Source organism: Drosophila montana, unplaced genomic scaffold (assembly GCF_035044405.1).
Source record: "Drosophila montana isolate Dmon_TW-CO22-7 unplaced genomic scaffold, ASM3504440v1 contig_1687_1, whole genome shotgun sequence".
In the NCBI taxonomy this organism is placed as follows: Eukaryota; Metazoa; Arthropoda; class Insecta; order Diptera; family Drosophilidae; genus Drosophila; species Drosophila montana.
In genome coordinates this window covers 1,145,008-1,166,079 of record NW_026996616.1, presented here as the reverse complement: position 1 = coordinate 1,166,079, position 21,072 = coordinate 1,145,008, and the positions used below count along the sequence as shown (strand labels likewise).

The following is a 21,072-nucleotide window of genomic DNA, read 5'->3' as shown; positions in this document are numbered from 1 at the left end:
TCTTTCTCTTTCTCTTCCTCTCCTTCTGTTGCTGCTTCTGCTTGTGTTTTCTTCTTCTTGACACTGTCAATTGCAGGCTGCACTTCATCATTTCGAGCTGAGGGGGGGGGGGGGGGGCAGGGATAGGGCCCTGCGTACCTGGGCGGGGGGGGGTCAAAAACTTCCGACATAAACGAAACTCAAGAAGTTCATTTTGTTTGTTATTGGACTTTTCATTGGCCACAAAAATACTTTTTCGATTAAACTTTAACGGCGCGTGAAATGCGCCGCGCACGCCCCAAACAAAAGCCCAATGCCAAAATCGGAAAATGATTAATTCGACCATTTTGACCGACCCGCCGCCAAATGCCAAATGCCAAATGGCAATTAGTGCAAATATTTCACCTGACAGCTAATGGATATAAATTCGTAACGCTGTCGCTGCCATTGAAGCCACAGGCGAGGAATGCCAAATATCAAAGGCAATAAGGATTGACTAAATCGTCAACTGGGGGAAACTCGTTAACAAAACCCGATTCTCCTGCGTTAACCCCAAAGATTCAATGGATGTCAGATTCTGTGTGGAGCCAGCTAAACGGTTAACTGCAATTGGCAGCTGAACTTCTTGCCTAAAGCATTTCGTAAACCAACTGAAACAGAACTCGGCCCAAATGACCCCCCACCCCCCCTCAAATCTCCAGCAGCCCATCCCATCCCCATCTCCCTTACACAACACAACACATAACCCAAGCTGATACTGAGCTGACATTTGTATGCTTGTGTGTGTGTGTGTGAACAAAAAGATATCTTTCGGATAGAGTTTTGAGGTTATGTTGCTGTTGTTCTTAGCAAATGCTTAGTCAAAAGTTGGGTTAGCTAACTGAAGAAATATCAGAAATGACGGCAACAAATAATTTAAATAAAATCATTTTATGATATACATATATGAAAATGGGAAAGATGGAACGTTTGTAAGGTACATAAATAAATTTCAAAAATAATAAAAAAAAAAAACAAAAGGGAAAGTAACGAGATCCTCGGCATGCCAAAGATTTAATACACTTCCCAACATTTGCCAATTACAGAGTATCTTGCGAGGTATATATACCTTATGAAGTCGGATATGTCTTCTTATAAGCGTTTAGCACTTCCCAAGCTTTATTTCCATCCTTTTGTTCCTAGAAGATCCACATAATAAAGTAGTGCTAGAAATATGATTAAGCTGAAGTTACCTTCAAGTTACCTTGAAGAACAGAAAAGTTGTTCATATAGAAACTCATTTTTAACTAATACTTATATATATATATATATACTATATATTGGATGCATGATTGTGAATGATTGTGAAATTCGAAATGTTAAGTCTGGTCACGTTATTTTGAGAAAGAAAAAGGTTGTCGCTACAAGAAACTAAATTCTGAGTCTATCACTCGCCGTTTCCACCCGTAACAGTGGAAAATTAGTGGAATACGTTTGTATACAAGTTCTAAGTGTATCAGCCAATCGACTTAAGATTCATTTCAAAATAACGTAACACATATTTAAAGCATAATCTTAAACATAGAGCCTCCAAGTAGTAGCAAATATCTCACGGACGGGGATTGTGCGGAAAAGTATTATCTAAAATTTAAATAGATAGAAATTCTTAGATTATATATTCTTTTACAGTATACATAAATCAAATTTAAATAGATCAGCAAAGACTTTCTACAATAATAATCTGTACATAAATTAATAAAATTCGAATAAATCAGTTTCAATTCGATTCGAATAATCTTTTATTTAATTATATCTACTAAAGAAGCTTTAAGTTAGTTTTGGTTTCCGAGCTGTTCATATTGAACTATTTATTCGGGTTTTTAAGTACATTTCGATAGAAAATTGTGAGGCTAGTTAATCGAAAGACAAGTTTATCGAAAAGAGAAATTGGCGACTTGCGCTCACAATTGCCATGGAAGGCATTCGAGAGTTCGTTTTACAATTCAAGTTGAAAGCTTTTGTTTTTTTTTTTTTTTTTTTGTTGAAACAATTTAGTACAGTTGTGTCCAAAGTAAATATGTAAGAGTGAGGTTAGGTACTCGCCACAAACTCCAAATCCAAATCCGAATCCGAATCGAAATCGAAATTGAAATATGTGATGCTACGATATGATATCATGTTGGATGATCCATTCGATGGACGAGTCGTATATCTGTTGACAATTCCATTTTCAAGGCAGACCGTGTTTTTCCGCCTAGCGACGACCATGGGGTCCGGAGAGGCGGCGGCACTTCTCGTGGCGACAGTTGTGCACATAGGGATTCAGCTGATGGCGATGCCACCAGTGGAGATCGGGCGCGTTGCGCAGCGCCAGCTGAAACTCCTGGAACTGGCCGAGCGTAATGAAGTTGCGCTTCGGGCAATGCGCATCGTGATGATATTCGCAGAGCTGATCGTACACCCAGATGCGTCGATTGCAGTAGCGTATATTGTTGTTATGCGAGGGTGCGCGCTTCAGAAACATCTCGATCTCCGGCCGAAAGAGCAGCCGGCCCAGGCCATTGATGGAGTTGTGCTGTCGCAGCTGGAGCAGCGCCTCCAGGGGAATGCTATCGAAGCGCACGCAGCCGAGCAGCTGCTCGGTGTGGGAGCAGCGCGCCTGATAGTCATGATGTAGCCAGAGTATGACGGCAATGAGTACCTCCACCTCGGAGTTGACGCATATGTTGGGCGAGTCGAGCAGCGAGACGAGCGCATTGGGCCACAGATTTAGGAAGTCCTTGGTGCCGATCAGTGTTAGGAAATACTTGTGAACGCGCAACGTCTTCCGGAACGGCACATAGACGTTCAGCTTGTGCAGGCCGAAGAACATATGAAAGCCGATCTCCTCGCGCGCCGTATACGGATCACGAAACTCGACCATAAACTGATCGATCAGCACCTGAATCTTCAGATACATGGCCGCCTTGAAGACGCTCATCAGCATCGGCGGCAGCACGATCGCATTCGGTTTCGCCATCCACTTGTAGATGATCATGAATGCCTCGAGGCTGACATCGCAGGCGGGCAGGCCGTAGGCCATGCCGTGCTTGCCGCGCGCAAAGAAATCGCAATTGTGCTGCAACAGCTCCAGATCGCACGGCACCTCGGTGGGACCAATGATGACCGTCACCACATATTTGGGCTTCGGATTAACCTGGCGCACAATTGCCGCCGCCCGCTGCGCCTCCGCCAGCCGAGCGCGTCGCTCGGCCATCGTCGTGGGCTGTACGTCCAAATAGAGGCGACGATACTGTTTGCCCAGCTTCAGTATGATGATCCTGGAGCGCGGTATATGTATATAGATCGGCTGTTGGCTCACCCGTGGGGGGCACTGCTCCTGCTCCTGCTCCTGCTGCACATGCTCATTGCCACAAGACATCATCGACCTTAGATTCGGATATGTTCAAGAAATAACAATAAAATAAAATATTTCCTTACTTACGATTCGGAATGGAGGAAAATTGCTGGAAAATAAGTTTCGTCGGTCGGATTACGTCTGAATCGCACAATGACACAGCGTGAAAAAAAGGTTCCGGCCCGCTGCCAGGGCTGAAGTCAACTCTCTCGAACAGTGCTGCCCATTTGCTGCGAAACGTGCAGCCCATATCGATTAACGATTAGCTTTCAATTAACAACAGCAAGAACGCCGAAAAGAACTCAAATAGTTGGAAGACCTAAGCAAGACTTGGCACATCTGCTATCTAACTAGAGCTTGAGATACATTCTATCGTTATTTCAGTTGCTTTAACTAACTTAAAATTTTGTAATTAATTGAATTTATATTAAAAAACGAATTTGTGCAATAAATTCTTTCATTTATAACTTAATCAAAGCCTAGATATCATAATTTACTAAATTGCTTTAATTTAAACATAATTGCACTCGCAATCCACGTGCCGCGATCATGTTCGAAACTAAAGATTATAATCAACATGAAAATCAAGCGGCAAAACTTTTTTGCCCCCCCCCCCCCCCCCTATCCCTTAGCCAATGCTTCACGTAATCCCTGGCAGTTTTTCATCCACAGGCAACTGCTGCTGCTGCTGCTGCTGCCACGCCCACCCCGACAAGTGGCTGGGCTGCAGTCGCAGCAGGCGCCAGACACGTTCCATTATGCTTGTGGCACGCGAAACCGCACAAAATGTCGTAACTCCGACTCCGACTCCGACTCTAGTTCCAGTTCCAGCTCCGGCGCATTCATTTCTCCTTGCATTTTTTTTTTCATCCAGCTACATTTTTCAGCATATAAATTTTCGTTCAAGTTGAAAAGTTTCACATACTCCTGTCACGTAATGCATGTGTGTGTGTGTGCGTGTGTGGGTGTCGAGTTACGCAGTGTGTGGGCCCCGGCTGCATATGCATGGCGTGCGAGTCGCTAATTTATGTCTGACATTAGAATGCAATCATATTCACTTACAAAACAAAACAAAAAAAGTGAAAGAGAGGGGAAAAAGCGAGTCAAATGGAAGACAACATAACTTTTCGCTTTTGTAATAGTTTTGATATCGCTTTGACTTTTCATTCCCTTTAATTGCCGCACAATAGCCCGACCGCATGCGACGCTGCGTGCACGCGACGACCTGCAGCGTTGCCAGACTGCATGCGACCGACAGTGTGGCCGCTCGCAGCCAGTGTGGCCCATTCAGCTTGTTTTCTGGCCACAATCGGCTATTGTTGGAGGTTGAGTGTTGCGATTCTGGCTAGGTTTAAACATGTGCCAGGGCTGCGAAACAGTTCGCATCTAGATTTCTAAAATATTTAGAATAAAAGCACCGAAACTTAAACCAAGTTAATTGCAGTAAAAAACGTTCGAGCTAGGTTTCAGCTGCTAAGAAATATTAAATAAATAAATAATAAAAAAAATGCTTATAATAATAATATATGTAATTAAAATATATATATTAAGCCCAGCGCCAAAACAGAAAAATGTTGGGCTATGTAACCCTGGCAGCTTCTCGGGTCAACCGGAGCTCAAGCTTTGCGTTAGAGAAAAAAATTTGACTGACACTCACCGACTGCAAGTCAACTGGAAGGGCGAAAGTATTTGAACAAAACACAGTTCAAATTTTAGCTGCCCATTGCAGCCCAACCGCAGCTGCAAGGAGAGCAGCGCAAAAGGTGGCAGCTCTTTGCCTTGCCTCGAAATGCGGTGCACAACCTTGTCAATTTCATGTGCTTAAAAAGCTGATTCAGCTATTTGCTAGAATTCAACGACAGCTGGCAACGCTGCCGTAAAGGCGTTGCCATATGGCGCAGGCAACGGCGTCTCAAGATGGCGCTCAGCCTAAACAAATGTTTAGTATGATTATGTTATTTAGTGCTTATTATTATTATAAAATTATGTGTGTGCCTGTGTGTGTGTGTGTGTGTGTGTGTTGGTGTGTGTGTAGGAGGGGGAGGGGGAGATGGGCTCGTCTGCGTTCGGCTGACCCCCGACATGTGTCGTCCCGCATGAACATAAGCCGCAAAAGGATTTTCGACAGCGCCAGCAAAATGTGAAAACCAAAGAATTATTGCCCTGTCCCTGACCCGCATGGCCAACAGACTGTGCTCCGCTCGGCAGTCCCACACACATCCCACCCCCACCCGACCCCACCACTCCGCCCCGCTGCCCCTCGCCTGCCTCATTGTCGCATAATCCCAGGCAACGTGACCCAGCTGACAGTTTACAATTCGCACAGCAGCAGCAAATGTTACGTGCCGGCAATCCAAGCCGGATCCGCCCCCCCCCCCCTTGCTCCATCCGCCATCCCACATACAAGAGTACGCCCCTTTTTGCTGGGAGGTGTTTGGTTAAGCACATAATTAATACGAAATTTGATTGCCTTTGCCGCGATGGGGCAACACTGGCCGGGCCCAGAACATAACCTATAAACGAGACTGTGTGCGTGTGTGTGTGTGTTAAAGTGAAAGTCAAATTAAAGCAAACTCTGCTCGCTGCTGGCATTACCGCTGCTGCGGTTTGCCGCTTAAACGCTTGCGGTTTAATTAATCGTCTCATAGTCGATGTCGAGCCAGTTGCACCGCCTCCCCCCCCCCCCCCTCCACTCTCGCACTCTCTTTATACTCTGTTGACAAAGCGAAAAGGGCCATACGAGCTGTCAATTAAAAGCCAAGAACTCAAAACTAGGCATATGTGTGTGAATATAGCTGCGGCTTTGAAGGTGTTGCGGCTGGGCCACGCCCTCTATAGCTCTAACAAACTTTCGAGCTGATGTCGACACCACGATTTGCTCAGATAATCTACTGAAAAGCGCCTCCATGGTTCGCCTACTCACAAGTGGTTGAAATTGTTAGTCAATTTTAAGAGTTACAGTTTGAAAGTAACTGCACTTTATTTACTTACAGTCTTAGAGTCATTGGAGCAGTAAAATGAATGAGGGGCATGAGGGGTTGCAAGCCATGCATGTCTTGTTTTCCTTACAAATACAAACTGAATAATCGTGTATGCACACCACAGTGGCTTTCAAACCGCGAAAATCATTTTCGGCCACAGTTTTAGAGTCACACTATTATGGATTATTCTAGGCATCGAGCCGTTCCGCAAATTGCAAACATCAATATTAACCGGTCACAGTTTGACAGCAACTGCGCTTTTTATGGACAGTTTTGGAGTTATTCCAGCGCAAGTTCAGATTTCCTACAGTTTTAGAGCAGTTAAATTTTGAGCTGCGGACGGTTTACAATATGCAAAAGTCTTCATAATCTAGTTACAGTTTTAGCTCCACTGCGCCTTGTAATAAGTCTTAGAGTTATCCCTGCTGAACTCATCTAGACATCGAGCCACGCCCAGCCGTTGCGCAGATATTTATTACTCAGTAACAGTTTGAAAACCTTTGCGCTTTGTATTAACAGTTTTGAAGTTATCTCAACGATAACTTCCACATGCTCCACAGTTTTAGAGCTACTGCATTTTGGGTTACGCCAGCTGATGAATTGATCTAGGCTGCGAGTCACGCCCATCTATATACACATTAATTGCAAAGATGCCATTAACGCCTTCACAGTTTCAGAGCCACTGCGCTTTATAATAAATCTTTGATTCTGCCCAGCGAACATCCAAATCTTCCACAGCCAAAGTCATTCAAACATTGTGGAAAGCCACACCTTCAGCCGCAAAACCAGTCACAGTTTGACAGTCACTTCCGCTTGGGCTGACAGTCTGAGAGACATAGGGACGCTTTTTAAGCTGGAAACACAGCGTATTGCGCAGTCGATTAGACCCGACCGCGACGTGCTTAACTGCTTTGGCCTGACTTGCTGTCGGTCTGTGGTTTTTTTTTCCGGCCTGATGACTGGCTTCAAATGGTTGCCTTTTTAATATAATATATGTATGTATATGTATTTTCTCTTTGGCCCGGCAAAAGTTCGGCAAACGGCGCCAGACGCGAGCCGAGCCCGTGGCGCCGGCGCCAGCGCCAGCGGCTGTCTCCAGCTGCCTGCCAGCAAAAAAAAAAAATAAAGAAAAAATTTAAGTGAAAGAGAAAACTTTAACTTTTGTTGTGGTTGGCAGCCAGTTCTTATGGCCGAAAATAAATCAAGCGCCAAACTACTTTTGCCCGAAATGATTAATTAACTGCATTTGGTGCACGGCCACGTCCTGCACTGGAGGCGATCACAGAGCCCGGGCAGGGACACAGAGCTGGGCGCGGGCGCCACTTCAGCGTCTCCGTTAAGATATTATTAATGTGCTTGTTAGCCAGCACCGCCCCTGTCACTCCTGCCAGCTCCTTCATGTCCTGCGAAGGCAGAGAGAGACAGAGAGAGAGAGACAGAGAGAGGCATGAGTTATGTGCGCGTTGCCGCTGCTCCTCCTACTCCTACTCCTAGTACGACTCCTTCCTATGCTCATCATCCTTCTCATCCCCATCTCAATTAGCTCTAAGCGTCGAGGCGTTGCTTTACGAGGCAATTGAAATTGGATACAGTTCCATTTACCTGATGCTCCCCACTCTCTCTCTATTCCTTCACATATGTATATGGTCATACCTTTGCGCAATGCTGCCAGACTGTTCACTTTTATTTGCCATTCACACAGAATGAACGCGCCTTAACGATCATTTTTCTTTTATTATTAAGTTTATTTATTATTTTTATAGAAAACTAGCCACACATCTCTGCGGGCAGTTTTAAAGCGGGTTTTTTTTTTTTGCCTACATACATATATGCTGCGTCTCTGCTTGGACATTCGCCAGCCTCGCGTGGCCCAAAATTTGTTAAGCCTATCAAAATAGGGAATTCGCCCAGGGGCAATTGTTGGCAACGGCCTGAAAACATATTTTTATGGATCTCTGCCAACATTCATTTGAGATGCGTTTCACGCGTGAAAAATAGTGTGCGAAACTTTTGTGAGCAACATTTTAATGGACAGCGTCTACTTCATTAAAGATTTGGATTTTAAGAAAATTTAAATATTCAATCATTCCGTCGATTTCAGATCCACTTTAAGATGCCTGTGTAGAATTTGCTTTGTGAAGTGGAATTCAGTTTCACACGGAAAATGGGTGGAAAGGTGATGTCTGAAATTTAAAGCAATAAGCTTGACGCGTTTAAAGCCGGCTCAAAACAGCTAGTACATGCATAAAGGTACAGTAAAATCTCTATAAACGAACAGATGTTTCCACCAGATAGCAGCCTTATTGTAATACCAAACTTTCACCTTAGATTTTCAAGTGAAAACAACATTTTGCTTCAAATACATAAGGTAAGCTGGAAATCGTGATATATGTTTAAAGTAAAAGAGCTTTTACTGTTATGCAGATCTAATCGATAACCGATTAGAGTGCTGCCCATCTCTAGGCTATTAAATCGGGGCTGGGTGGCAACGCTGCGTTTCGTTAGCATTTGTTTTGATTGCGGAAATGCGTGGCTTAAGCAAACGCAAGTATGGTCCGAGGCAAGGCATTTGAAATTAAAGATGCTTTTATTTTGGCTTCCAATTTCATTTGCAGCTGAAAATCCAATTAACGCTGCCAAATGCGCTGCGAGCGTGCGTGCGTGTGTGTGTGTGTGTGTGTGTGTGTGTGTGTGTGGAGCTCCCAAAGGATAATAAGCAGCTTAGTCTCGAGCTGCCGGCGAACGCCTCAATGCGCAGCAACTATAAAGAAGTCGTAGAAAACTTGTTAGTGCCAAAATCGAAGATTGGCCTGGGTAGCAGAAGGAGGCGGTCAGATGGTCATGCGGCTGACAAGATTTCCCTCAGGTACGAGGAGATGAGCAGATGAGAGAGAGGCGAGAGAGAGAGAGAGAGCGAGAGCGAGAGAGACTCCGACTCGATATGATAATGATACAATTTCGATAAGGCTTAAAGAGGGATTAGGCAACGGCAGCCCGACAGACGCCAGGATGAACGATGATATCAGCTAATTGGCAATGTGCTACTCCTGCTACTCCTTCTCTTCCCACTGCTGCTGCTGCTGCTCCTACTTCTGTTCCCACTGCTGCTGCTGCGTCCGGCAAGAATAATGTCCAGCAAGCAGGCGCTGGCATTGCCATCAAAGTGCAGGACGCACTCGCCTCGGTCGCCAATGCTGCCCAGTTGCAAGTGACAATTTATTAATAAACAGCAGGAGCTGAAACTGAAGCTGGACCACGAGCAGGAGCACGAGCAGGAGCAGGAGCGGGAGTCGAGGCAGCACGCCCACGCCGGACTGCCAATTACCGCCCCAGCAATAAATTGCATGTCACTTGTCGGCGAGGGGCATCCTCCCCCCCCTCGGTTACCAATCAGAGCGAGCGACCAATGTGGCGTTTAATGGACTCCAATAAATTGTGAAGCCGAACGTTTATTAGCCAACCGAAGCGAGTGCATTGCCAAAGATGAATTACTTGCGAGCAGCTCGACCAGCTCGCTTTTAAGCCGAGGCTAAAAAGAGAAGCAGACGCATCTATACTCTAGATAAGCATAGCACAGACGGGTCGCTAAGGCCAGCCAGCTTCGCCTGTCTATTCACTTCGTTTGTGCCTTTACCTTGCATGGCTTCGATTATTTGCACCTAAGTTGGATTCAGCCAGATCGGACTACTATATCATACTAAAAGATATCAAGATATGTTATCTGTTTAGTTGGCTAGTTATTTAAGGATAACCTGAAAGCTACCAGCATTGGTTAATGAATAAATAAATAGATAACCTGATTTAGATAAAAACAAAAAGACCTACAATATCTTAAGATATTCTCTAGAAATAATTCTATTACTTAATTTGATTTTAAATAATTGTCGTATCCATATTGTTTGTGGAATCTTATTATTTTAATTTTTATAGGATTTTTTGAAGTTCTCTTTAGATTATTATGCAAAATTATTAAAGTTAATTTTTATTAAATTAAGTTATTGTTATTATGTTATTAATATAGGCAAAGAAAATACATAGGTGGAAAAAAACAATCGATCAATTTTTTCCATATCTATATATTGCCTGGTCTGCGGCTCGAATCCAAAACCTCCGATGTTCTACTGCGAAGACTGAATATCTATAAACATATACATAGTTATACCCTGTATATATATATATTCTTGATCAGCATGAAAAGCCGGATCTTAGAGCCTACCACGAGCAACAAACTTGAAATTATAGATTAAGGTAATCCCAGGGCCCGCGCGGGACGAACTTGTTTCCGATAATCGATAACTTGTCCCGCTTCCAATCAAGCGATAAAAATCGATATCGAAGTCTTGGTTTTTGAGAAAATCGCCCAATTTGACAAATTTAGTTTCTAGAGTAGTATATACATATCGAGTAACTAGTCGGGGACTCCCGAGGATTCGTATTTTCTTATATTTATAAATTGAGGATTATTCTACTAGAAAGAACTTAAGCTTAGTTGAAATAAATGAATGTATAATTATACAGAGAAAGCGCTCTTGATTAATCCAGTTATTTGGAAGACATTCGCTTGGAAGATTTTGGTACAGACTTCCCCTATATAAATAAATTGTTCTTCGGCGAGCTTTCACACTATTTCCACAATTTTCATTTGAAAAATTGTCATGAATTGTAAAACTAATTAGAAGGAAAGAAAAAAACTGTTGGGCAAGCATTAAATAGCAATTAAATATGATAAGTAGGTGGGAATTTCTTTGGCTAACTCAAGCGAAGACATCTCTCACATCTCTCAGTCTATATGGGGTCTAAAAGCGGGCGAAGAGGATCGAAGAGATCTGACTATTTAAAATGCTGCAAGTGCTTTCAATTGTCCACAACAACCTAAATTTACAAATTTTTGCACTTGTTTTGCAAGTTTTTGGGAATTTTTTTTAATTAAAAACGTCCACTGATTGGAAGCGCATTGCCATTCACAGCGAAACGCCGACACGCTGGGCGTGCAGACGCCAGGCTGATCGCGCTGTGACTGCCATGAAACACACACACACACACACACACACACACACACACACACACACACACACACACACACAATCAAAGCCTAGCTGTAACGAAATCAAATTAACCAAAGTGTGCAAAGGGGAATGCGAAATTGGACCAGGGGCATGTTGAAAAAGGAACGGAGTGGTGATGGCGTGTGGTCTGTGGGAGAGTGGGAGAAGGGAAAAGGGGGGGGGGGGGGCCTGCATTGAATGCAGCTGAGCAGAGGCCGCAACCGCAGCCGCCGGCAGCCGACAGATGGCGTGCCAGTGCTGTGTGGTACAAAGGTCTTTGCGTTCTCAACTGTAAAGCAGGGTAGATTACATAGCTTTGAACGATGCCACGGAAGATGCCAGCAGAAAGAAGAAATAAGATGTGTTGAGCGGGGTTGGTGAGGGGTTGGTGAGGGGGGGAAGCTAAAGTAGAGCTATGCTGCGGGCTGACAGCAGCGGCGGCGGCGATGCGTGAGTTTAAAGGGGGGCGGGGCTGGCTGGCTGGCGCCAGTGAACCCAAGGAAAAGTCAACAGAAAGGAAACAGTCGAATAGGAAGCCGCCGTCTCATAGACAAAACTAAAGAAAAAGGACAACGGGCGAGCTAAAGGAAAATACAAAAAAAGAAGATGAGAGAAGAGGAGAGGAGGGGAAAGGAGAGGAGAGGAGAGGAGAGGAGAGGAGAGGAGAGGAGAGGAGAGGAGAGGAGAGGAGAGGAGAGGAGAGGAGAGGAGAGGAGAGGAGAGGAGAGGAGAGGAGAGGAGAGGAGAGGAGAGGAGAGGAGAGGAAAGGCTAAAGGCCGGATACGTTTCAATGACAGACAGAGCGAACGACTGCCAACGAGCGACTGGGCCAGTAACTCGAGTAATTGGTAGATTCCACCCCCGCCCCCCTCCCTTTACGACCCCCTTTCACCCCTTTTGCAGCAAATGTGTCTTTGTCACTGCGCCACTGGAGCATGCCACGTTTGCAGAGCGGGAGCGGGCGCATCTGGAGCAGTATCCAGTGCGAAGATGATGTCAACGCCGGGCAGCCGGGCAAATGCCTCGGCATATCAAAAGTGAAACTTTGACATATAATTTTTCGCATGGATTTTCACTTTGACGGCATAAACGATGACAATGCCGCCTTCTGAGCTCTCGCCCGGCTGCCTGGTATTCAAATGAAAAAGGACATCCCACACATAGCCGGCACATGTGCTGATATCTTAGAAACGCGCGTGCATAGTAGAAAAAGGACCTGGCTGCCGTCTTTTATCAACTTGACAACATGCCCGCCCAATTGCCGGGACCAACTCCTTTGATATCGCTCGATTCGCAAGAAATCTGCACTACATAATTGGCCTAGCACTTTCCTCTCTAGACTCCAAAAGTCAGATAGAAATACAGTTATGCACATATAATTGTTGCCTTTGCAACACTGAGAGCCAGTTTCTTCAAGTGTTGCACAAGGCAAAAGTCTTCAGTTTACAAGAATTGTGAACAACAAAGGTAACTCTCTTCGATAGCTGCCCAATTGTTGGCCCCAATTCGATAACTATCGGCGTGCAGACCAGGTATATATGTTTTTTATAGTTCCCGTAGATTATCAGAAAAGCGAATGCCCATGTTTCGGCATGCAGTTCCTCGCGCAGCATCCACAAATCAAGTTGACCTTAAAAGTGCAGTGTATAAATATTTTACAACTATTAAAATTTCCTATTTTATTTGGCCCATGTCACATAAAATGTCTTCTTTATGCGCCAAATTGTTTAAGGATCAGGCAAAAATAAGTGAAAACGTCTTTTCCTTTGGAGAGTCGCTTTAAGGTTTTAGAGAATGAGGCTAGAAACGATTTTCTTTACGGTGCATTAGAATAATTAAATAAAAATAGGTTTTCTTGTCAATATTATGAGTTAGAATTCGATAAAAAGCGACATAAAATGGCTGTAGCTTAGTTTCTCTCAGATTATTTTAAGCTCTTAGCTGTATAAAAGATTGGGAATAGAAAAGGTTTTCATATGCGATGGCTTGCAATTAATCCAACGAATTTCTTCTTTTTTTCCAACCATAAAGGGTTTTAGCAAGCTTTTATTATTATTTTTTTCTGGCTCTTGGCTTTTGGGTCTATAAGAGAATGAGGTTAGGCAGGATTTTCATAAATATTCATGAAGAAAATATTTATTTGCTCATGCATATATATAATTTACTATTTGCCTTAAGAATGCATAAATAACGGGCCAACCAAAAATAATGCTGATATTAATTTGTTCTCATTAAGTTTTCTATCGCTTAGCTTTTGGGTCTCTAGGATGAGGTTAGAAACGATCTTGATATGCGTTGCTTTAAAATGAATATAAACTTTTGTTCTCTACATAATGTTCTCTATATAATGCAATTTCCCTATTGACCAGCAATAGTAATAAAATGGCTGATACCCTGCTTTTCTATCAATTTTTTCCTGCCTCTCAGCTTTTAGCTCTTTAAATGAATGAGGTTAGAAACGATTTGCAACGCATTGCAATAAAAAACAAGAAATATTTTATTTTTATACCCTGAACCCATTGAAAATGGGTAAAAAGGGTATAATGTATTTGTGCAAATGTATGTAACAGGCAGAAGGAAGCATCTCCGACCCCATCAAGTATATATATTCTTGATCAGCATCAACAGCCGAGTCGATCTAGCCTTGCCCGTCTGTCTGTCTGTCTGTCCGTATGTATGAACGCAAGGATCTCAGAACCTATAAGAGCTAGAGACATTGAAATTTTAGCTGTAGGTCCTTCTAGTGCCCGCGCAGATCGAGTTTGTTTCCGATATTCGATAACTTGTCCCGTTTTTAAGTAATCGATAAAATTCGATATCGAAATCCTGTTTTTTGAGCAATTTCGGCAAATAATATGAGCTAGAGTCACCAAACTTGACATGTAGCTTCTAGAATAGCATATATAAATGAAGTATTTTTCATTTTATACCTAACGCCTGTTGGAGGAAGAGGGTGCAGGGTATACCCTAGTCGGGAGCTCCCGACTAGAACCTCTAACTTGTTATGCATATCAAATGCCAATTTTCTAAGGAACGGCCCAAAAAAATGGCCGAAATCACGTTTGGTAGTTACAATTTTATTTGTAATCACACACACACACACACACACACACACAGATAGACAGTTATTGAGAAGCTGCTCTGATTGGTCGCGCGCCGCTTTGCCATTCACACAAAAGCGCGATCAGCTGATTGAAGGGCCCTGCAGGCTGCACTTGCCTGTGATTTTCTAAATAGAGAGAGAGAGAGAGAGGGGTCAAAAAGCAAGTGGCAAAGTCACAAGCAACATTTGCAACATGCCAACCACTTTTGGCTGTAATCTGTGCTTAAAAAAGTTCGCGCTGGCATGCTGCCAGCTTGGATATACATATATGTAGTTATATGGATAACTGAGAGCATTTAGGCAGCTCGATTTGCGTATCAATCGCAGACAAGTGCCAGCTGGGCGCAGTTTATTGTATATAGGGTATTTGGATGTCTGTGCGTGATTAATGTGAGTGCTCCGTCTCGGAGGAGGTGTCCGTTGTCGAGCCGCCCTCCAGCTCGAGCGAGGGTGTCACGCTGGTCTCCTTGTGCGCCATTTCAATCGGTCTGGCTGCCTTGGCTGCCTTGGCCTGCTCCTCGGCCTCGGCGCGCAGCACCTCCTGCAGGCCGCCATTCAGCTCGAGCATCAGCGAGCGAAAGTTGGCATCGGCGGCGCCATTGAACAGGGAGACGATCAGCAGGCGCTTGTCCAGCGGTTTCGGCACGTCCAGCACGAAACGCCGAAACGCGGCGCCGTTCTAATAGAATGCACATTTTGTGTATTACGGTTTGTTTTGAAAGGCTGCACTACTCACGTCCTCGGGCCGGGGGGAGATGTGCGGCTCCGGTGCGACCGCCAGCTCGAATATGACGCGGCGTCTGCGCGGCTCCCGGATTGGTTCGTAAACCGGATTTCTAGCCGTATTTGTTGAGCGATCCATTGTCAAAGAGTTATGTTGTATGGGGTGGGGTGGGGTGGTGGGGAAAGCATGTGAATGACAGACAGGCTGGCCAGTGTTGCACAACGTGTTTGCATAACTAACTGCATTTATAACACGATGCTGTGCAACACAGCTAGCCACGTGCTCTCACGCTTCCGTTTCTGCTGCTGTCGTCGAGTGTGCCACAATTTTAACAACACGAACAAAAGGCAAAGGTTTAAATTCTCGAACCGCTGTGTGCGTGTGTGTGTGTGTGTGAGTGTGTGCGTAAATTTAGAAATTATGTTTTCTTGTCTTTTAATTAATAATCTCAAGGGAGTTTGCGGTCTGCTCCGCACACAGTCGCTGGAGTTCCAGGCCGACAAGGCTCTCAAAGATGAGCACTCGCATCTGCGCGAGTGTGCGTGTGTGTGAGTGTGTGTGTGTGTGAGTTGGTGTGCACAATGTGAACTTGTGGTAAACAATAGTCGCATGTGCTTATATAAGAAGCAACTCATGAGAAACCAGATGCCAGCTGTTGGTAGGTGGGCAGGCGGGGTAGGGCGGGGTCTGCTCTTGTGTGAGTTGACAATGTGATTTACATTTAATTAAAATCGTATTTACTCGTTAGATAAACAAACAAAGAGAGCTGACACAGGCACGCCCCATTTGGCCGGGGCACCCTTCATTTCATTTCTTTAGCTTTTTTTCATTTTCGAGGAGCAGCTGCTGGCGGATTATGCTTTAAAATTTGTACATCCATCAGGTGAGGAGGCGGCGACGTTCGTCTTCGTCAGAGCTGCCTGTCACGTTGTCAGAAATGTGAAAATATATATTGTATGAAAAAGCCATCGATCGCAGGCGTCGTTGGCCGCAAATAATTAAGCACCAAAATGGCGTTTCGGCTCAAATAACGCAAATGTAATTCAATTGAAGAGGCCAAAATGCAATTTACACCCGGGCAACTTGTTGCACTCAATTCATGTATGTATGCGCGTCATGAATAATTAACTAGAGTATGCCAGGCGGCAGGGCCTGCCCGACTAGCAGCTGCCCTCTAAACAGCTGCCTGCTATTTTTTGACATATGCATTACTGTTTAACTCGGCTGTTCTAAGTGCGATGCATATGAAATTTTCAAAGAATTATCATGGCAACGGAATATTTGTGAATATCAAAGCCCAAGACTGTTGCTCTAACAATAGGTATTTTACATTATTCCTAGGAACGGAGCGAGGTATTCAAAAAGTGAAATATTCTCGATCAGTGTATTCTATACGGGCGTCTACGATATGCACATATCCGGTGGCTTCTTCCTTCGATATATGCACAAAACATCGCTTTTCGATAACGATTTTTATCGATTATCAAGAAAATATGTCGTTTGCATGCGATCTATATAGAAAGTGAAATATTCTCCACTTCTGTGTACTATACGAGCGTCTACATGCCAAATTTGTTTTTCCTAGCTCTTGTGAGCTTTGATATAAACACTAAAGATCTCATTTTGTTATCGATATTTATCGATTTTCAAGACAATATGCCCTTTGCATGCGAGGTATTTAAAAAGTGATCTTTTCTCGACGCTTGTTTACTATTTAAGCGCCTGTATACCAAATCAGGTGTGCCTAGCTCGAAAAAAATAAATTCGATAACGATATTTATCGATAATTGGGCAAATATTCCGTACACATGCGAGTTAGTAATTAGATATATTCTATTTGTATAATATGCAAACGTCCATTTGCCTAATTTTGTGTTCCTAGCTGTTGTAAGCTCCCAGATATACTCAAATGGGCGCATTTCGATAACGATATTTATCGATAATTTAGAAAATATTCCCTATACATGCGAGTTAATAAATAAATATACTATTTGTGTATTATACAAGCTTATATTTGCCTAATTTGGTGTTCCTAGCTGTTGTAAGCTCTCAGATATACTCAAGTGAGCGCATTTCGATAACGATATTTATCGATTTTCAAGAAAATATGCCCCCAGCAGCGTATATACCCTTTTTAACCATTTTAAAGGCGACCATCAATTTCATGCCTGGAAACTCCTGCTGCTCACTTCAGCTGGCTGTGGCTTGGGGCGGCTTTGAGCTGCTGCGCAGTTAAACTTTTGTTTATGCATGAGCATATCCCCAGAACAATAACAATCAAGTAAAAAGTTATTTAAATTTTAGATTTGCATATCACACACCTCCTTGTTCACTTTACAAGTTATTTCTTAAGCTCTTGATTTCTGTGTACTTACAGGCAGCAGCTGCAAATAAGTTTTCAATCGAATTGTGGCCCTCAAATTGCCAGGCTCGGCTTTAGTTAAATCCTTTATATTGGCCAACTATTGGCCTCTTTATCAGCATCAGATGAACTAGAAGTAATATTAATTGGGCATAACTCGCTTTCAATTCGATTCAAAGCTTCAACAACAACTAAACAACAGCGGCTCGCCTTCCTGTTCACCTTCTCATCTTGAGAGGGATTCATAATTTTGTCAGACGATGTGTAACGCATAGAAGCAGACATCTCCGAGCCCATCAAGTATATATGTTCTTGATCAGCATCAACAGCCGAGTCGATCTAGCCTTGCCCGTCTGTCTGTCTGTCTGTCTGTCCGTATGTATGAACGCAAGGATCTCAGAACCTATAAGAGCTAGAGACTTGAAATTTTCGCTCCGATATTCGATAACTTGCCCCGTTTCCAAGTAATCGATAAAAATCGATATCGAAATCCTGTTTTTTTCAGCAATTTCGGCAAATAATATGAGAGTCACCAAACTTGACATGTAGCTTCTAGAATAGCATATATATATGAAGTATTTTTCATTTTATACCTAACGCCTGTTGGAGGAAGAGGGTGCAGGGTATCCCCTAGCCGAAACCTCTTACTGGCTTCTTATGTTTCAGTTTTCGTGACGCAACTTGGGAAATTTGTTTAGTGTTCTAGCAGATGATTGACGAGCACATCCAAAACATATAATATGTATATATATGATTATATGTGTTGGCTGTGTTCCTCAGTCGTCTACTCAGCTCTCCTCAGCTCCGAGGCCAGCCGCAGCTCTCCGGTGGAAGCCTCATTGCTTTTTTCTATAAATCCAACAGATTGGCCGATGAATTGTGATCGCATCTATAATATATAATAATATATGCTTTATATGCAGTTGATGTAATCACAATCACAACTCAAGGCAGAAAGCGTAAGTGTTTTATGCAGAGGCGGCTGCCACAGCTGTTCACCTCCATGTTCACATTAATTTCTATCTTTCGCTTTGGGACATTGGCAGGCGAATTGCGACATCAAATTTATATTTGAACCTATATGTTTAAGACGTGTTCAGGATTAGTCTCTCATTGGTCCACCTCCATGTTCACTTTAATCAAAAAGCTCTTAACTGAAATAGGCGCAGATTAGTTGTGAGCACAGCTAAACATATACTTTGTATACAAGTTTTATTGTGTGTTAGCTGGGCTCATGATTCGTGCCGTCCTCCCATCGCAGCGCACCTCCATGTTCACTTTAATTGTGTTCCCTTTATACAATACCAATATATTGGCAGCCGAATTGTGATCGCGCCTAAGACATATAATTTATATTTGACTTATATGCAGTAGATGTGATCACATTTCGACCTGTTGTCGACGCGACGCACCTCCATGGTCAGATTGGGCTTCAGTTGAAGTACTTTTATGTACTCAATAGACCTTTGTTCAGTTGTGATCTGTGCGAAATACTGGCAGCTGCATTGTGGGCACTTCTAAAATATATATATGCTCTTATAATTGAACTTATATATTTTAGCCGTGTTCCATGATTCGGCTGCTGTGCTCCACCCGCCACCATGTTCAGTTTAATGTGCCTGCTTGCAGAGAGATGTAGCTGCTGCTGCTGCTGCTGTTCACCTCCATGTTCAGTTGGCCCTGTACATGGCAGCACATTTCCGGCGTTTCTCAATGCTAATTTGCGTTGGCAACTCGTGTGATTTTGTGCATTTCGTGTGCAGCTGCCGGAAACGGAAATGGAAATGGCAACATGCAATGCAACTCGGCGGCCAATAAAATTCTCCAAAATTTGCTGAGTAAGTTACAAAATGTTTTTTGCACATACATATTTCAAGTCTGTCTGTCGGCCTTTCCGTTTGCCCCCCTCCCTCCGTCCCTCCGTCCCACCGTGTCTGTCTCTCTGTCCCTCTGTCAGTCAGTCCGTTTGTTGTGCAAGTGTCACTTCACATTTGCTGCCTGCCACATTTAAAGGCAAATCTCGGGTTTCATCTCGTCCCAATACTCTTGCAGAGTGTACTTTGGCTTTCGCGAGAAATATGAGACCCCATAAAGCATATACATAACATATATATTATAGAGCTTAAGTCTTGGAAGATATAAAAGCCAAAAACCAAAGAATGTGTAATACATATTCCATTAATTTATCGATATATTCTAATTTTCTTTAAATTATCGATAAATATCGATTCTGAGTTATGGTTTAGAGAATTATAAGAGCTAGACACACCCAACTTGGTAGGTAGAGTTTCGAATCATATTCACAGATTAATAATATTTCATTTCCTGCCCCCATTTGGAATTGGAAAAAATCTAACTGTGTTGGGTTAGAGCTCTGCGCTTTGGTATGTGCCCCTATTTAAATGTCATATTTAAGTGCCACAAATTTCATAAATATCGGACTGTAATTCCCGACATGGTAAGGAGGCAAGGGAAGAGCAAAGCTGTTTGCAGGGTATCTTCTAGTCGGGCACTAGCGACACGCTCTTATTGTTTTAATCGATACACTTTGTGCTCTTAACTGGAAGAGTTTCTCGTCGTCGTCCCGTGTCTGCGCCTTGCTCCAGCTGCCGCCTCCCTTTTGGGCTTGTAAAACAATGACAAGGACAAATTCGTGCGCCTGGCAAACAGACAGAACGGACAGCCCAATCGGGACGGGACGGGTGGAGGGGGGGGGGGGGGGGGGGGAGGGTGTCTGTGCGTTTGGCTTAAGTGTCAATAGAAATATAAATCAATGCTGGCAGCCCCAAGGTAACCTAACCAAGTAGTTGGTGTAGGTAAGCTGCTCTGTGTTTGTGTGTGACCAGGTTTTTTTGTTCATTTCGTCCAGGCAATCAATTTTAACATGCGCCCACTTTAGCTGTCTGGCAACGCTGGCCGCGCCCCGCACATAAATTTAACAGCTAGTTTCTAATTTCTGCATGTCAAATGCTCACTAATTGCTGCTTTCAGGCGATTATTGATACCATATATGTAGAGAGTGGGAGAGAGAGAGAGGGAGAGGGAGAGTGAGAGGGAGGGGGAGAGATTGCAGAGATTTGTAAAGTTTTTGCAGCATTTTCGCATTTCATTTGCAATCCAGTCGACTAACACACAGAGTTTAATCTCTAACCCCGGACCACGCCCCCCACCCCACCGCCCCCCCCCTGCGCACCCACCGCCCCCCCCCCCCCCCCCTGCGCAGCCCACCGCCTGTTGCCCCTGACAGCCAACGTGTGTTCCGCGCTGTAATTACAGAGAAAATTGCGGGCCGCGTGCAAAAAGTTTACAGACATTTTTTTTAGTCCTCCTCCGAATATAGAAAAGTATTTACTGCAGTCGCCGCCTTTGTTTTTGCCCAGCAGCAGTTGTTCAATTTAATGTAACTAGGAAGAAACTTAAATAGAGAAATGAGAAAAAATAAAAAAAAAAAATATATATATGTATGTATAGTATATTTGAAGAGTTAGCTGGGGGAAAAACA

The 21,072-nt window shown here is 43.7% G+C and overlaps 2 protein-coding genes across 2 annotated transcripts; both read right to left on the bottom strand.

Moving 5' to 3' along the window:
* Positions 1 to 1,794: 1,794 nt before the first annotated feature.
* LOC135440834 (uncharacterized) lies at positions 1,795 to 3,646 on the bottom strand. Its single transcript, XM_064700206.1, has 2 exons — positions 3,443 to 3,646; positions 1,795 to 3,386 (listed from the first exon to the last, which is right to left on the bottom strand). Exon 2 carries the CDS (start codon positions 3,380 to 3,382, stop codon positions 2,213 to 2,215), a length of 1,170 nt encoding a protein of 389 aa, XP_064556276.1. The 5' UTR covers positions 3,383 to 3,386; positions 3,443 to 3,646; the 3' UTR covers positions 1,795 to 2,212.
* Positions 3,647 to 14,869: 11,223 nt separating this feature from the next.
* LOC135440871 (uncharacterized) lies at positions 14,870 to 15,369 on the bottom strand. Its single transcript, XM_064700250.1, has 2 exons — positions 15,221 to 15,369; positions 14,870 to 15,163 (listed from the first exon to the last, which is right to left on the bottom strand). Exons 1-2 carry the CDS (start codon positions 15,344 to 15,346, stop codon positions 14,870 to 14,872), a joined length of 420 nt encoding a protein of 139 aa, XP_064556320.1. The 5' UTR covers positions 15,347 to 15,369.
* Positions 15,370 to 21,072: the final 5,703 nt, after the last annotated feature.

Bases quoted from the DNA above. Each gene is read 5' to 3' on its own strand.
- LOC135440871 (XM_064700250.1), bottom strand. From the start codon at position 15,346: ATGGATCGCTCAACAAATACGGCTAGAAATCCGGTTTACGAACCAATC. The intron at 15,164-15,220 runs GTGAGTAGTGCA...GCATTCTATTAG, and splicing joins TCTCCCCCCGGCCCGAGGAC to AACGGCGCCGCGTTTCGGCG.
- LOC135440834 (XM_064700206.1), bottom strand. From the start codon at position 3,382: ATGATGTCTTGTGGCAATGAGCATGTGCAGCAGGAGCAGGAGCAGGAG.